At 46.9% G+C, this 17,551-nt stretch overlaps 1 protein-coding gene across 1 annotated transcript in view; it reads right to left on the bottom strand.

Moving 5' to 3' along the window:
* MRPL48 (mitochondrial ribosomal protein L48) overlaps nucleotides 1-12,436 on the bottom strand; it is a 52,004-nt gene extending 39,568 nt beyond the window's left edge. The window contains exons 1-2 of the mRNA XM_040964399.1: nucleotides 12,277-12,436; nucleotides 4,387-4,439 (exon numbers count right to left, since the gene is read on the bottom strand). Of these exons, the coding sequence (XP_040820333.1) occupies nucleotides 4,387-4,439; nucleotides 12,277-12,297 (74 nt within the window). The 5' untranslated portion in view covers nucleotides 12,298-12,436. The remainder of the gene's footprint in view (nucleotides 1-4,386; nucleotides 4,440-12,276) is intronic.
* Between the last annotated feature and the right edge of the window lie 5,115 nt (nucleotides 12,437-17,551).

Below are 17,551 nucleotides of genomic sequence, written 5' to 3'. Positions count from 1 at the left end.
AAAGAAGAAGAAGAAAAACCCATACAAGAAAGGGAGGCACTGTGGTGTAGTAGGTAAAGCGCAGCTTGGGGGCCCGGCCCGGTGGCGCAAGTGGTTAAAGGTCCTCGCCTTGCACGCCCGGGATCCCATATGGGCGCCGGTTCTTATCCCGGCAGCCCCGCTTCCCTTCCAGCTCCCTGCCCGTGGCCTGGGAAAGCAGTCGAGGACGGCCCAAAGCTTTGGGACCCTGCACCCGCGTGGGAGACCTGGAAGAGGCTCCTGGCTTCGGATGGGCATAGTATCAGCCCGTTGCGGCTCACTTGGGGAGTGAATCATCGGACGGAAGATCTTCCTCTCTGTCTCTCCTCTCTGTATATCCGCCTTTCCAATAAAAAAATAATAAAAATAAATCTTTAAAAAAAAAAAAAAGCGCAGCTTGGGACACCTGCACTGCACGGAATTTTGAATTGGGGCCAAGATCCTCCACTGCTGATCCAGCATCCTGCTGATGCATCCTGGCAGGTGGCAACAAATGATGGCTCAAATGCTAGGGTCCCTGCTACCTGTGAAAGAAACCTGGACGGGCTCCAGGCTCTCAGGCCTGGCATGGCCCAGCAGAGAATGATGCAGTCTCTGTCTCTTTCACTCTTGGTCTGCCTTTCAAGTAGATTTAAAAAAAAAAAAAAGAAAGAAGAAGAACATTAAAGGGTGTAGGGAGGGACAGGCACAGAAACTGTAGGATACAAAGGAAACTATAGTCACTTTTTTTTAAGTATAGTCATGTAGAGAAAATACAACTGTTTGAATTATGTTTTTAAAAATGAGATGGGCTCAAGCCAACACAGTGGCTCAACAGGCTATTATTTAAAAGGCTACTCCTTTCACCTGCAGAAACCATTCTGTGTCTTGGATGCTCCACTTACCATCCCGCTCCCTGCCTATGGTCTGGGAAAGCAGCAGCAGATTACCCGTCATCATGGCCCTGCACCCACGTGGGAGACTAGGAACAAGCCCTTGGTTTCTAGTGTGGAGAGCGGAGCTGCGCCTCAAAGATGGCGCTTGTTGACCATTGCTTCGTGGCACAAAGGTGGTAAACAGGTTTTGGGAAGTTACTGAGGATTGGGCCGAGCACGCAGGGAAGCTACGTGACCTAAGTCATGATTGGTGTGCTTACCACATGATGTGAGGAACTGTGTATGGATTGGTTTGTGTAATGTAAAAAGGTCTGGGTGAAAAATAGTTAATGGAGGAGATTCCACCAGGCGCGCTTCAAGGCTATGCTAGAGCTAGAGCTATCGCTATCACTTCAAGGCTATTGCTAGCTAGCACTAGGCTGCTTTTGCTTTACTGTAATAAATCTTACAAGTGCTGTAACTGCTTTCACTTTGACACAACGCTTGAAGTCTTATCCAATAAACCTTTTTAAGAATCTTTACCGCATCGGGGTCTTGCTCGCGGGACGAGGGACCCTGATATTTGGTGCCGTGACTCGAATAGAAGATATTTGGTGCTGTGACTTGGATAGAAGATATTTGGTGCCGTGGCTCGGTGGAAGATATTTGGTGCCGTGACTCAGTGGCCCGATATTCTAGTTTCTGATTAGCTCAACTGCAGCCATTACAGCCACTTGGGAAGTGAACCAGCAGATGGAAGACTTTATGTCTCTCCTTTTGGTAACTCTGCCTTGCCAATAAAAATAAATCTTAAAAAAAAAAAAAAAGAAAAATGGGCCTGGCACTATGGCGTAGTGGTTAAAGTCCTTGCCTTGCATGCCCGGGATCCCATATGGGAACTGGTTCTAATCTCGGCAGCCCCGCTTCCCATCTAGCTCCCTGCTTGTGGCCTCGGGGAGCAGTCAAGGACAGCCCAAAGCCTTGGGACCCTGCACCCGCTTGGGAGACCTAAAAGAAGTTCCTGGCTCCTGGCTGCAGATTGGCTCAGCTTCAGCTGTTGCAGCCACTTGGGGAGTGAATCATCAGATGCAAGATCTCCTTCTCTATCTCTCCTCTTGTCTGTATATCTGGCTTTTCAATAAAAATAAATAAAAATCTAAAACAGAAAAGAAAAATGGGCCTGGCATTATGGCCAAGCAGCTAAAGTTCTCACCTTGAACACACCCAGATCCCATATGGGCACTGGTTCTAATCCCGGCGGCCCCACCTCCCATCCAGCTCCCTGCTTGTGGCCAGGGAAAGCAGTCGAGGACGGCCCAAAGCCTTGGGACCCTGCATCCGTGTGGGACTCGGAAGAGCTCCTGGATCCTGGCTTCGGATCAGCACAGCACTGGCCATAGCCATCATTTGGGGAGTGAATCATTGGATGGAGGATCTTCCTCTCTATCTTTCTTCCTCTCTTTATATCTTTTATTTTTGCAATAAAAATAAATAAATGTTTTTTTAAAAAATGGACTGTGGCTCATTAAACCATCACTTGGACTCCCACAACCCCTATCCGAGAGCTGATGCATCCTGGGAGAAAGCTAGCAGATGGAAGAGCTCTCCGATTATCACTTTGTTATTCTGTCTTCCAAGTAGATGAAAATAAACAATTTTTTTAAAGTGAGGAACTATTGACAATTGCAGTAAAAGCATTTTGTATTTTAGTATGATCACTTCTCGGCCTTTTGGCTAAGATCAAGTGTTGTATTTTAGTATGAAAAAGTATGTTTGGGCATGCAACAGAATATAGTTAAGCAGCAGGGAAGGGACAGGATAAAACATGAAGCTGGAGAGGTCATCGGGGTCATAAGGGACCCATTGGCCTAAGGAGTGCGGTCTTCACCTTGCGGAGTCCCTGGGACACTGTGGGAAGATTTCAAGCACAGGGTGATGATGAAGTCAACATTTGGAAAGGGTAATTCTGAGAGCAGGTACGTGATGAATGGGAAGTGAGTCTGTTCTTGAAGTAGCCCAAGAGAAAAAGTAGAGATGTCAGTACTGTAAGAACAGGCTCAGGGAGATGGAGAGAGATGCCGCTGAGGACAAGGCTGGATGCGAAAGCCGAGAAACACAAAGGAGAACTGCTTGCTCAGCTGCCAGGCAGAGTGTTCCAGTTCTGAAGCCTGGGAATCTTTGAGCCTGAACTGTGACAAGCAGACCTGTGACTGAATGCTGAGCCAAACATCTCCAGACAGTGCCCCTAGACAAGCTGCTTGGTGTCACTACAACTTGGTTGTCTCATCTTTTTTTTTTTTAAGATTTATTTTTATTATTTTTTTCATTGGAAAGGCGGATATACAGAGAGAAGAGACAGAGAGGAAGATCTTCCGTCTGATGATTCACTCCCCAAGTGAGCACAACGGCCGATGCTATGCCGATCCGAAGCCAGGAGCCTCTTTCGGGTCTCCCACCCGGGTGCAGGGTCCCAAAGCTTTGGGCCATCCTCAACTGCTTTCCCAGGCCACAGGCAGGGAGCTGGAAGGGAAGCAGGGCTGCTGGGATTAGAACCGGCACCCATATGGGATCCCGGGCGTGCAAGGCGAGGACCTTACCCACTGTGCCACCGCGTCGGGCCCGGTTGTCTCATCTTTAAAGTATAACCTCACGAAACTAAAGATCTCTTGTAAAATGCCAATATCTGAGATAAACCCTCCCATGCAGTGCTGGCATTCAATATGGGTCACAGTTAAGTCCTAGTTGTTCCACTTCTAATCCAAGTTCCTGCTAATGTGCCTAGAAAAGCAACAGAGGATGGCCCAAGTACTTGTGCCCCTGCCACCTCATGGGAGAACTGAATGGAGTTCCAGGAGCTGGCTATTATAGCCATTTGGGGAGTGAACCAATGGATGGAATATCTTTCTCTCTGTCTCTTCTTTCTTTCATTCTTTCTTTTATTCTTTTTTAAGATTAACTTATTTTTACTGGAAGGGTAAATCAGATTTATGGGAAAATACGAGCAAGATTCAGCTCCCAAACTCCTGTAGATGTTTAAACCCGAAAGAGATGAATGAATAGTACTAGGAGGGTAGAAACTTGATCTAACTCTGGTATTTGGGAGGTAAGCTCTCCAGGAAGTCCTCAGTCACTGGGGACACACCCTCACCTTTCACCACAGGGCTGGTTATAAAAGCCCTAGTTGGGCCCAACAGCTCGCTCTGTTTCCTGGCTCACCATGCGAGCTATTTGCCACTGGTGCTCCCCTGCTCTCATCAGCCAAGCCAGGGAAGCCACCACCCAATCGTGGGCTGTCAATCTCCAAAACCATGGGATAAACCCAAAATAAACCTGTTCTGTTCATAACTTAAGAAAGACTAGCCAATATGCAGTGGCCAGGGTAGCTCCCAGAGTTCCCAACGAGATGAACCGAGTGGAGTTGCATTTTCCTGAGAACAGAAAAGGAGCCAGGTGGCGGCAGGGGTAGAGCTTGAGACACCATACGGTCACTCAGTCATATTATTAATGTCCTTACCTGAAGAGGGAAAACGCTGGCTTAAAAACAATACTGCTCCTCAGGCACAGCACCTACAGCGAAACAGATACAGTCACGTCAGGATGCTCTTAGGCATTCACAGAACTCGACAGGCCTCTACCTAGAAACCACAGCACACAAACTGGAAAGGGCTAAAGGCTCCCATCTAGGGAAGAAGCTGATCCACAGTGCGTGACAGACATGCAAGCAAACCACGTCGTCTTCCTTCCTCTTCCTCCCACTATACACAGCAGCCCCTGCCCCACACTGCTTGCTCCATTTTTTTCTTTCCCCCTTCACCTGTCTTTCCTAATACCAATCAGTAGCTGTTATGAGCATTTTGCAAATGAGAAGTTATATTCTGAAAAATTCTAGCTAATAGTAGATAAGAGAACTGTTACTTCAAAGGCTTTGCCTCCCATCTAGCTTATTGTTTTCCTTCAGTCATAATAATAATTCCAACGCTGACAAACAATAATAATGAGGGGAGGCTTCCCTTCTCCCAGTTATGTTAAATCCCACTCTGTCCTGCTGCCACCCCCCCCCAAAAAAAGGATCAGTAGTATAACTTTATTAAGTGTGTGGTCCAGAATAGATCTCTTCATAAACTGTACAATGAATACTAAATGTCTGTCCTTAAGCTCCCGTAACATGAAAGAGAAAATTCCACTCACTGTGGGGAATGATTTCAATCTCTTCTATATGTCATGAAAAGTCTGTTTCACCAAAAAAAAAAAAAAAAAAAAAAAAGGCTAATCTGAGAGTGGTCACAGCCAAAAGGAAGCTGACAAGATCTGCCAACTACCTGCTGTGTGCTATCTATCCTGGGACAGAAAAAAGAAATTTGATAAAAACTAAAGAAATCCAGGTAAAGTAGGTGCTTTAGCTAGCAATAATATGCCAATAGTAGTTCTTAATTATAAAAACGTACCTATGAAAGATGATCATTGGGCCTGGCGCGGTGGCCTAGTGGCTAAAGTCCTCACCTTGAATGCACCAGGATCCCATGTGGGCACCAGTTCTAATCCTGGCAGCCCTGCTTCCCATCCAGCTCCCTGCTTGTGGCCTGGGAAAGCAGCCAAGGACGGCCCAAAGCTTTGGGACCCTGCACTCATGTGGGAGACCCGGAAGAAGCTCCTGGCTCCTGACTTTCGATTGGCTCAGCTCGAGCTGTTGCAGATGCTGATCTTCTCTGTCTCTCCTCCTCTCTGTATATCCACCTTTCCAATGGAAATAAATAAATCTTACAAAAAAAAAAGAAAGAAAGAAAGATGGTCGTCGTAGGGAAAACTGGTATACATGGAATTTTCTATTTATAATTTTTCTGCAAATATAAAGCTATTCTGAAACATTTTTAGAGATTACTATGTGTCAACCACTATGCCAGTTTCAGAGGAAACACGGGGCCAGCGTTATGGTACCGCAGACTGCATCACTATCTGAGACTTTAGCATCCTAGATGAGTCACAGTTTGAGTCCCAGCTGCTCTTGCCCAGCTCCCTGCTAGTGCTCCTCGGAAAGCAGCAGGAGATGGCTCAAGTGCTTGGGCCCTGGCAGCCAGATGAGAGAAGACCTAGACCCAGTTCCAGGCTCCTGGCTTCAGTCTGGCGTACCCCAGATGCTGGAACCCACTGGGGTGTGAACCAGCAAATAGACAGTTCCCCTGCTTCCCGCACTCCCCCTAATCCTGCCTTTCAAATAAATCTAGGAAGGGAGGAAGAAAGCAAGCAAGCTTATCTAGCTAGTTAGGAACTTGGATACAAAAATAATTATTTCAATTTTAAAAAGCTAGGTCATACTATAGGCATTATAATTCCAAAGTTAAAATAGGTGGAGTAGTGGCAATGGGGATGAGCTGCCACCCCCACTGGCCTGAAGTTAGAACAAATGATTCCAGAGTCCTCCAGGTCCAACAGACATTAACCATGACACACACAACAGAAAGCAAAGTGAACAGAATATATTTTTAAGTGGGTCACCTCCTGGAGAGGAGGTATTAGATGGGAAGCTAGACTTAAGTGTTGATAACCTTCTGGAAGATATTCAAGCTGTGGTGTGAACTCTCCAGCTCTGGGAGATGCGCTGCCTCTCCACTGCAAAATTCAGCATCATTTCTCAGGACGAAAATAGTCTATTTTGGGATTACAATCACAGATGCCACCCTAGCCCTTCCCCCACGAGACAGCAAGTGCAGGAGGAAGGCAATGACGCCCATGAATGAATGAATGAGGACACAGCTGCCGCAGTAGGCTATAAAAATACTTGTCCCATGAGCTCCAGAGCCCAGAACCGAGAAAGGACCGCCACAGCTGCTACTGAGGATCACAGCCTGTGTGGGGGCAGGGCCTGGAAGGAAGCACCCAGAAGCTGTTTTCTCAATAGCCACAGAACATAAGGGGGATTATGTAAAAGGCCACTGCTGCCACTATTTATTTATTTAGCACATCCTTTGTGTTAATCACATTACATGCACTATTTCAATTAATCTTTACCCCAGTCCTCCACCAGAGGCATTTCTGAGATAACACTTTTTATTTCACAGATGAAATAAACAGGTTTCTGTAAACTGCCCAAAGTTACAGGTTTAGTAAGAGGTGCCAGGAATTCAAACCAGGCCTGTCTGAATCCAAAGTCCGTGCTTCCCACCCAGCCACACCAGGTTTCAAAAGAAGCACACTGACTTATACAGCGACATTCAGGTGCCGAGAAAGAGAGCCTTGATAATCTTTTTTTGAGCACCTGGTATATACCAAACACCTCCTCGGTTCCTCGCAGCCATTCAATGAGGATGCTGCTGCCCAGACAGGTGACTAAATATGCCCGAACGCACACAGCAGCCGAGTGCTGAGCTCGGGAACCAGGTGGTCGGGGCTCTTCCCCGGTCCTGCACTTCTGATGCAAACAAGCTGTGCTCTTACACAACACGCCTGCTTTCCTCACTGACCTGACTCACACCTGTGAACTGTGTAACAATTCTTACAGCAGAGGTCACTTTCACCTAAGGCATTGTGGTTTTCAAGTGTGTGTTTTGAATCATCTGTCAGAAGTTTCCAGTTCTCCTAAGGCAGTGGCTACCACTACTCTTCTCACACAGAGGGCCAATGGCTCCTGACTCCTGGCTGCTGGCTTCGGATTGGCTCAGCTCCAGCCTTTGCGGCCTCTTGGGGAGTGAATCACTAGGCTACTGCACTGGGCCCCAAAATAAGTAAATCTTTTTTTTTAAAGATTTACTTTTATTATTTTTTTCATTGGAAAGGCGGATATACAGAGAGGAGAGACAGACAGGAAGATCTTCCGTCCGATGATTCACTCCCCAAGTGAACGCAACGGCCGATGCTATGCCGAACTGAAGCCAGGAGTCTCTTCTGGGTCTCCCACGCGGGTGCAGGGTCCCAGAGCCTTGGGCCATCCTCGACTGCTTTCCCGGGCCACAGGCAGGGAGCTGGATGGGAAGCGGGGTCATATGGGATCCCGGGCGTGCAAGGCGAGGACCTCAACCACTTGCACCACTGCGCCAGGCCTGCCAAAATAAGTAAATCTTAAAAAAAAAAGGGGGGGGGACATCTAGGACATGCCGGCACTGCAGGTAGAAGATTAGCCTGATATATCACCATGCCAGCCCCTACACATCACTTCTTAAAATAAGATAAACACCCACTGCAACTGTCAGATGGTGGTTCTAGGCCAGCTGACCTAGACTGAACACAACTTGATGACTTACTCCAGGACTAAACTAAGTTTGGTAATCCCTCTCGTCACCTACTGAAATGTAAACTAACCTGTTAACCACCCCACTTTTTACCTCAGGCTCCTTCTCTGCACACTTTCCCTGAGACACACCGCACTGCTCCCCTCCTCTCCATCCTGGCTTCCTCTGGACCCTCTGTAGCTCTTAGTATGTTCTCATTTCAGGGCCTTTGCACATGCTCTTCTTTCCTGGAATATGTTTTCCCTGTCGTAAAGCCTGCTTGTTCAAGTCTTAGTCATGTGATGGTCTCAAGCACATTTTCTTGAGTGCTCAGACTTGCTGGGCTCTTTCTTTGTGACATTCATCATGATTGGTTAAGTCTGGAGGCAGGTGGTGTGGTGTGAAGGTTAGGCTGCCACTTGGGAGGCTGCATCCCATCTCTGAGTATCAGGGTTCAAGTCCAGCCTCTGCTTCCCATCCAGTTTCAGTTGCCTGTTAGTGGACACCTTGGGAAGCAGTAGATGATGGTTCAAATACAGAGGCCCCTGCTGCTCACATGAAAGACTCACATGGTGTTCTAAGCACCTGACTTTGGCCTGGCACAACACCAGCTGTTGTAGGCATTTGGGGAGTGAATTGGCAAAGGGAAGATATTTCTCTCTCTCTCTCTCTCTCTCTGCCTTTCAAATAATTAGAAGAAAAACCAGTTCATCTCTTAATAAGTCCCATAAAGACAAGAACTTGCTATATCCCAGTATCTGCCATACGCTGTGGCACATCTCAGCTGCTCAACAAATGTTTTCTGATCAAATTAATCTGTTGAAGCCTGATTTCCTTATCTCTAAAGAAATTATAAAAACAATTACCCCACAGAATTACTGATGTGGTTAAATTGGACAATATAGAAGAATGGTTTCCAAGTACAATGCATGTTGTTAATGTTTAATTTGATAACAGTTGGGCCCAGCATGGTAGCCTACTGGCTAAAGTTCTCGCTTTGCATGTACGTGTATCCCATAAGGCCACCGGTTTGTATCCTGGCAGGCCTGCTGCTCATCCAGCTCTCTGCTTGTGGCCTGGGAAAGCAGTCAAGGATGGCCCTGGGACCCTGCACCTGTGTGGGAGACCCAGAAGCTTCTGGCTCCTGATTTTGGAATCGACTCGGCTCCGGCTGTTGCAGCTACTTGGGGAGTGAATCAGTAGAAAGAAGAGCTTCCTCTCTGTCTCTCCTCTCTCTGTAAATCTGACTTTCCAATACAAATAAATAAATCTTTAAAATATTGACAGCAGTCATGATAAGGGTAGGGATGACTATTCAATTCCTCAACTGTTAAATAATATATATCTTGGGATGTGACAGGTGCTTTTGACAAAACTGAATAAAACACCACTGTGCCCTTGTTCTCCGGGGCTTGCGGTCTAGTGCAATGAAAGGAAGTCCATCTTCTTGGGGCTTGGGATTCTGCCCTCCCAGACCCTCTGACATGTGTACTCTTTCACATCTTTCCATGTCCTCCTGAGTCATGCCTGCTTGTCTTTTGCTTCAGGCTTCACTGCTTTTTAATCACATAGACTGTTCCACTTAAACCTTCAACGTTTCCATCGGAAAATATCCTCTTATCTCTGAGATGAGTCTCCAAGGCTTCAGCTTCCAGGCTGCTACCTTAGTCACAACCTGGCTTGCCTTTAGGGATCCCCTCCCCTTCTTTGTGGTTCAGGGCCATGGTAATCCCTGAGAAAATCATAGTGATCTCATCCAGGGAAGGAGGTCATAGCATTTCCTGTGCAAAACAACCATTCCTCATTCCTGGATGCATTCTGATTTCCCCAGAGAACATCCTGCCATCCTGATCCATTGGTACAATTTTTGGAGGCTTCCTAAGTACCACCATTAGTGTCTTAACCACATGCACCCTGCTGTACCACCTGTTAGCCCAAAGAGGTACTGGCTTCATCCAGCTTTACTCTAGCAAAGGTGGGCCTCTCACACATGAGAAATTTTATATGAGTTGCAGGCAAAATTCCTTAGGGTCCTAAGACAAGAGCCCTGGGTTATGAGTTTGAAGTTCAAGTCCTAGCTCCACTGTGTACTTACCATGAAATGTCAACATTTGTTGATTCACTTATTCATTCAGCACTTAACAAGTGCCTACGTTGGCCAAATACACTGTAGAGTAAGTGCATATAGACAGAAAGAAAACAGCTGCTTAGCCTCAATTTTTTAAGCACATGTGCAAATTATTTACTGCACTGCAATGTGAAATCTATGTGTTGGGTCCCCAAGAAAGGAAGGATATCTAGGAAGGTCAGGAAAGATTTTCATTCCTCTTTTCACAGATGAGGAAAATCAATATTCTTATTAAATTGCAGAATTACGAAGTAGAGCCAAGGCACGGCTTCATCCATTCAAGACGCTCAGCAGAATGTTTGAGGCCCTATAATAAACCAGACTCCGAGCCGGTGGCTTCTACTTGCTCACCTCATGTCGGCCAGCATTATCTCCTTCATTGTGAGGATCAAGTGAAATCATACAGAAGCATCCTTCCCATCTTACAGAATTCTGACATTTACATTATCATTTATAGTCTCTGTGACAGCTCCACGTGGCAGGCGTCATTTTACAAACAGAACTGAAGCACAAAGGTTAGCAATCAAGAGCCAGGATCTTGGGTGCAAATGCCATGATGTTCCCTACCAATGTAAAGTATTAACTAACACCTCCAGCCAGGCTGAGGCAAGAACCACTCCAAGACTTCACATAATTAGGTGCCAGGAGATAATACAGGTAAAAGTTCAGGAAATAAACAGGCTCATTAACCAACAACCCGGGGCTTGGGGCTCGACTACTTTCCAGGCTGTAAGAAGAGTTGGATCAGAAGTGGAGCAGTACCCAATCAAACCCTGGCCACTTCACTCCTGATCCAGTTTCCAGCTCATGTATCCTAGGGGACAGCATATGATGGTTCAGGTGTTTGGGCCCTTGTCCCAGTCCTGGGAAACCTGGATGGAGTTCTGGGCTCCTGGCTTCAATATGACCCAGTCCTGGATGTTGCCAGCATTTGGGGAGTGAACCAGCAGTTGAAAGATACCTATTTTCTTTCTATCTTTCTTGGTTTCTTTGTTTCTTCTTTTCTTTTTTCTCCTTCTCTATCTCCCTCCCCCCACTGCTCCCCGACTCCCTGCCTCTCTCTCCTTCCAATGCTCTGCTTTTCAAGTAAATGAAAATAAACTTGAAGCCAGCATTGCAGCTTAGTGGCTAAAGCTGCTGCCTGCAGAGTCAGCAGCCTGTGCGGACAGTGGTTCATGTACCCACAGCTCCACTTTCGATCCAGTTCCCTGCCTATGGCCTGGGAGAACAGTGGCCCAATGCCTTGCAATCCTGTGCTCACCTGAGGGACCCCAGGGGAAGCTCATGGTTGCAGATTGGCTCGGCTCTGGCCATTTCAACCATTTGGGAAGTGAAGCAGCACAGGGAAGATTTCTCTTTCTCTCCCTCTCTAACTCTGCTTTTGAAATAAATAAAAAGACTGATTGGTTCAAGTCTAGAGGCATTCGGGGACATCCCCAGACAATGGCAGGTAAATCTATGAACACCAGTGACCATGCTGACCTGATGTATCATGGAGATCTTCCTCTACAATTAATGTCTGAAGTTTTTTAATGGAAATTGCTAAAACTTCATCATTAATCTATGTAGCTGGTTACAACTGAAATCTGTTCCACCTGCCAGAACCATGAAGCCCAAGAAATGCATTTGCTCTGGTCGGTCATACAGCTTTTGCAGTCACTTTAACACGGCTTTGTTAACGGAGCCGTGAAACCCTATTCCCCCTTTCACCACCAAAGGAGCTCCCCGTGCCAATCAAGTCAAAACGGGATATTTCGGGAAAAAAAAATCGGAAGTTGGTACGTAACCTGCCCAAGATCATGCTATCTATCGGGACATCGTGAAGCGGTCTCCTGCTCCCAAGCGCAGGAAGGCCAGGGTTGCAAGCGGAGTGGGCGTGGCCTGGGCCAGGCAGCCCAGGACGCACAGGGTTAACCGGAAGCAGCACTGCCCCTTCCACGCCGGGCGCCGCACGGGCTGCTGGGAAGGGCCTTGTTCTCCCCGGCGTCTCAGACCCGGATGTCGGCGCGCCGCCACCTCCCCGCCGAGAGCCGCCTGCCTCCCTCTCGCCCTGCGTGCGCGGAATCCACGCTACCTTTCCCAGGCTTCCGCTCATCCTTTCCTGCTGCGGCCTCTTGGCTGTGGAACCCGACGATCGCGCCCCAGCAGCCGCGGTCCGGGCGTGTGTAACCACCGACGCCCTTGAACAGGTCCGGGAACAAAACGCGACCGACACTCACTGGACTCCCGCAGCGCCTTGGTTCCGGGCTGCGCCGGCGACTCTAGCCAGCCTGGCGGACCCGCCCTCGCCGTGCAAATGTCACCTTGACCGCCGAGCTCCTGGCGTGGCTGCAGTTACCCCAGCTCTTTGCTCACAGTCCAGCTGTTTCACCTGCCATGCCACCTGTTATCTGTTACGGTCTCTTCCCCACACTTGACTGAGATCCTAAAGGATCCTGTTTGAGAAACGCATCCCAGTATGTATATAGCAAAAGGAACTCTAACTCCTAATGAATCTTTCTTGATATGTAATCGCCTCATAGTAACTGAGTGACTGCTATGTGCGAAACACAGAAAACCTGGAGGAGGCTAGGGTTGTTATTTTTTTAAGATTTATTTTTATTGCCAAATCAGATACATACCGAGGAGACACAGAGAGGAAGATCTTCCCCCCAAGTCACCGCAGTGGCCAGTGCTGTGCTAATCCGAAACCAGAAGCCAGGAACTACTTCCAGGTCTCCCACGCGGGTGCAGGGTCCCAAGGCTTTGTGCCATCCTTCACTGCTTTCCCAGGCTACAAGCAGGGAGCTGGATGGGAAGTGAAGCTTCTGGGATTAAAACTGATGCCAGTATGGGATCCCGGCATGTTCAAGGGGAGGACTTTAGCCGCTAGGCCACCGCGCTGGGCCGTGAGGCCCTGAGGTTTTAAACAATCCATTATAAAGCAGCAAGGAGTTAGAGATGGATAACGCATAAACTCCAATATAACAAAAAATACATGAGCATATAAAGTCAACATCAAACAAAAAAGGCAGTAATGTTTCTGCTGCCCTTTTTGTTGGCAAAGAAAAAATGAAAACTGGTAAATATGAGCAAGATTTCAATGATGTATTGTCAGAATTCCCACCAACTTCCCTATCCTGATGTTTTACCAATGCTTCTTATGATGTAATTCCAAGGCACTACCAAGAACTATGTGAGTAAAATCTACCCCCATCCCAAAGTTAGCCCTTCTCCCATCTGGGGCAGTTACCAGGAGAGCATGATGCTAATGTAACATGTCAACTTCAGCAGAATGCAAAAGGGTGTCAGATGCCAAGACAGACAGTCTGGGAGTTTCTGTCAGGGCCTCTCAGCATGAGATGGACATACAAACAGCAATCCAAGTGAAGCAGACTGCCTGCCCTCGTGTGTTGATCCTGACCAGTACCAAGTCACTGCCTTGAATGCTGCTGTCCCACATCTGCTCAAAGACTTGGATGGAGTTCCAAGTTTCTGCCTTCAGCCTGGACCAGTCCTGGCTACCCCCTCCCTCTCTGTAATGCTGCCTTTCTTTTTTTTTTTTTAAGATTTATTTTTATTATTTTTTTTATTGGAAAGGCAGATATACAGAGAGGAGAGACAGAGAGGAAGATCTTCCATCCAATGATTCACTCGCTAAGTGAGCACAACGGCCGATGCTATGCCGATCCAAAGCCAGGAGCCTCTTCCGGGTCTCTCACACGGGTGCAGGGTCCCAAAGCTTTGGGCCGTCCTCTGCTGCTTTCCCGGGCCACAGGCAGGGAGCTGGAAGGGAAGCGGGGCCGCCTGGATTAGAACCGGCACCCATATGGGATCCCGGGCGTGCAAGGCGAGGACCTTTAACCACTTGTGCCACCGCGCCAGGCCCAATGCTGCCTTTCAAATAACTAAGTCTTTATTTAAGAAAGTTCCTACCTGGAACCATGGATTTTAGATTTTTCCAGGATTTTACATTCCCCCAAAAAAGCATGGAGGTACCTTGCCTTTTTGGGTTTATTTTTACAATCTAGCCTTCTTTGAAAACCTTAAAAAAAAAAAGTTCCAGTCCTCTATACAACCACATCAGAGAAAGCCTGGGAGAACAAGAGAATAAAGGAAGGCCCTTTATAAAACTACATTTGATCTCAAGCTGAACTTTCTTTAGAGTAATAATTCTGTGATCTCCTATTATAAAGTTTCCCAATGATGTCAAAAGGTACTGATTTATGACCCAAGTAAAAGTGTATAAATTAAGCTCCCACAAACGGGAAAGTATTTTAGCTACAGTCAGACTTTGCTGCTTCTATTTTTTTGGTGTGGTTTTGGTATTTTAAAAGTCACACTTGAAAGGAAAATCTATAAAATGGGGCAGAGGTGTAAAAGCGCTGGCTAGCTAGGAAAAGCCAGAAAGAGACTCCCAGCAGATAGTTCACCTGGAATTTTCTGCCCTTGCAGGGCTGGGCTGAGTGGGTAGGGATTACCTAACCCCCCGAGGGAGGGCAAAAGGCTGATGAAAGAGGCAGCAAGAAGCAGGCTGGTGGTTCCTGAGATCCTAGGAGCTCCTAAGAAGGGAGGGAGAGCATACCGAGCACCTCACACCAGGCTGGTAGATATGCCCAAACCTGCGTTCTAGTTGGCCCAACTCAGCCTCTGCCCTCCAGGACAGGAGTCCACTGGAAAAGATGGAAGGACAGCAACAAATTGATCTGTTGTTTCACTCCCAGGACTGGGAGAGGCAGAAGCCGGGAGCCCAGGGTTCCTGCCAGGTCTCCCACTCACATGGTGGCAGCGGCTCAAGCACTGGCCCATCATCCTGTGCCTACTGTGATGCTTCAGCAGGAAGCTGGAGGGGAGTGGCGTGGCTGCGACTCCAAGGCACACTCAAATAAGGGAGGCCACGTCCAAAGGGGCAGTGCAACCCCCACACCACAACACTCACCCCATTACCGAATTAGTCTGACTGAAAAATAGTGTTGGAATCCTCAGGCTTTCATTAGGAAGAATGCTAAGACCTGCAGCTCCAATACGCTACCTGTGTTTTAATCCCCAGAAGGCTTTTCCCAAAAATGAAAAAAAAAAGGGGGGGGGATGGGAGCATACTTAACTGTCAGACCACCAGATTACAAAAAGTCAGTTATATCACATAACAAAAGCCAATACGTTAACATTTCATTAAATTTCTCTGTCTTTTGAAAACAGTTTTAATACACTCTGCGTGTGATTTTAGGGAGTTTTGCTCCTAGTGTTTTATAATATAAGCTATTATATTTTAAAATAGGTAACACTACATTTAGTTGATGAAAAACACATTGCAGGCCCAGCGTGTTAGCCTAGTGGCTGAAGTCCCGCCCTTGTGTATACCAGCATCCCATATGGGCACCAGTTCTTATCCCAGTGACCCCACATCCCATCCGGCTCCCTACTTGTGGCCTAAGAAATCAGTGGAGGACAGCCCAAAGCATTGGGACTCTGCACCCACAAGGGAGATCCAGAAGAGGCTGCAGTCTCCTGGCCTCAGACCAGCTCAGTTCTGGCCATAGTGGCCACTTGGGGAATGAATCATTGGACAGAGATCTTGTCGCTCCTCCTCCTTGCATAACTGACTTTCCAATAAAAATAAATAAAAAGACCCGGCGCCATGGCTTAGCAGCTAAAGTCCTTGCCTTGAACGCCACTGGAATCCCATAGGGGCACCATTTCTAATCCCAGCTGCTCCACTTCCCATCCAGCTCCCTGCTTGTGGCCTGGGAAAGGAGTCAAGGACGGCCCAAAGCTTTGGGACCCTGCACCTGTGTGGGAGACCTGGAAGTAGTTCCTGGATCCTGGCTTTGGATCGACGCAGCACTGGCCATTGCGCTCACTTGGGGAGTGAATAATCAGAGGATCTTCCTCTCTGTCTCTCCACCTCTCAGTATATCTGACTTTGTAATAAAAATAAATAAATAAGTCTTTAAAAATAAATAAATGAAAGGGGAAAACACATTACAAATATCATTGTGTGGTTATATATTTGCTCTTTTGAATCACTGAGCTCTAAGTTGCTTGCTTTTGATATTATAGATTATACCAAAATTTCATATTAAATATTACTTTGTTATGATAACTATTGCAAGAAGCAAAACTAATCTGAGATAGATTCATTTTGAGGTTTTTTATATACTTTGATTTATCTTTCTATCTCCTGTTTTATGATGCTTTCATACACATTGTATAGAAATCTTGGGGTCCAGCACGGTAGCCTAGCAGCTAAAGTCTTCGCCTTACACACCCCGGGATCCCCTATGGGCACCAATTCTAATCACAGCAGCCACACTTCCCATCTAGCTCCCTGTTTATGGCCTGGGAAAGCAGTTGAGGACAGCCCAAAACCTTGAGATCCTGCACCTGCATAGGAGACCCGGAAGTTGTGCCGGGCTCCTAGCTTCAGATCTGCTCAGCTCTGGCCATTTCAGTCACTTGGGGAGTGAATCAGCAGATAGAAGATTTTCCTGTCTTTCCTCCTATCTATATATCTGTCTTTCCAGTCAAAGTAAATAATTAAAAAAAAAAAAAAAACTTCTGGGCCTGATGCAGTGGCCTAGAGGCTAAACTCCTCACCGTGAAAGCACCAGGATCCCATATGGGCGCCAGTTCTAATTCCAGCAGCTCCACTTCCCATCCAGCTCCCTGCCTGTGGCCTGGGAAAGCAGTCAAGGACGGCCCAAGGCCTTTGGACCCTGCACCCATGTGGAAGACCTGGAGGAAGTTTGTGGCTCCTGGATTCGGATCGGTGCAGCACTGGCCATTGTGGTCACTTGGGGAGTGAATCATTGGATGGAAGATCTTTCTCTCTGTCTCTCCTCCTCTCTGTATATGACTTTGCGATAAAAATAAATAAATAAAAATAAATACATCTTTTAAAAAACAGAATTCTATGATCCATTGTGGCATTGTTGTTTCCCTTAAAAAAATAAAGGAAATAAAAATGTAAATAAAAATAATTGTTCAACATAGGCATTTGGCCTCATAATTAAAATTCCAGTTGAGTCATCTGCATCCCATATCAGAGTGAGCATGTGTCCCTTCTCTTCCTCTCCCTGCTTCCTGCTAATGCATCGCCAGGAAGTGGTAGCTCCAACAGTTGGGTTTCTGCCACCCACAAGGGAGAGCTTAGCTGAGTTCTTGGCTGCTGGCTGCAGCCAGTCTCATCACTTCCTGTTGTAGGCTTCGGGGAGTGAATTCACAGATGGAAACTGTGCCTTTCTCCTTCTGTCTCTACTCCTCTTTAAAAAATTCATGTTGAAAAAAAAAAATTAATGTTAAAAAGAAACTTTTCTGGGAATGGTGTGGTAGCTTTCAGGCTAATGTTCCAACTGTGGTGGCAGCATCCT

This window comes from Ochotona curzoniae, unplaced genomic scaffold, assembly GCF_017591425.1.
Source record: "Ochotona curzoniae isolate NIBS_2020 unplaced genomic scaffold, NIBS_Ocur_1.0 scaffold_3223, whole genome shotgun sequence".
Lineage (NCBI taxonomy): Eukaryota > Metazoa > Chordata > Mammalia > Lagomorpha > Ochotonidae > Ochotona > Ochotona curzoniae.
This window is presented reverse-complemented; position numbering and strand designations above follow the sequence as displayed.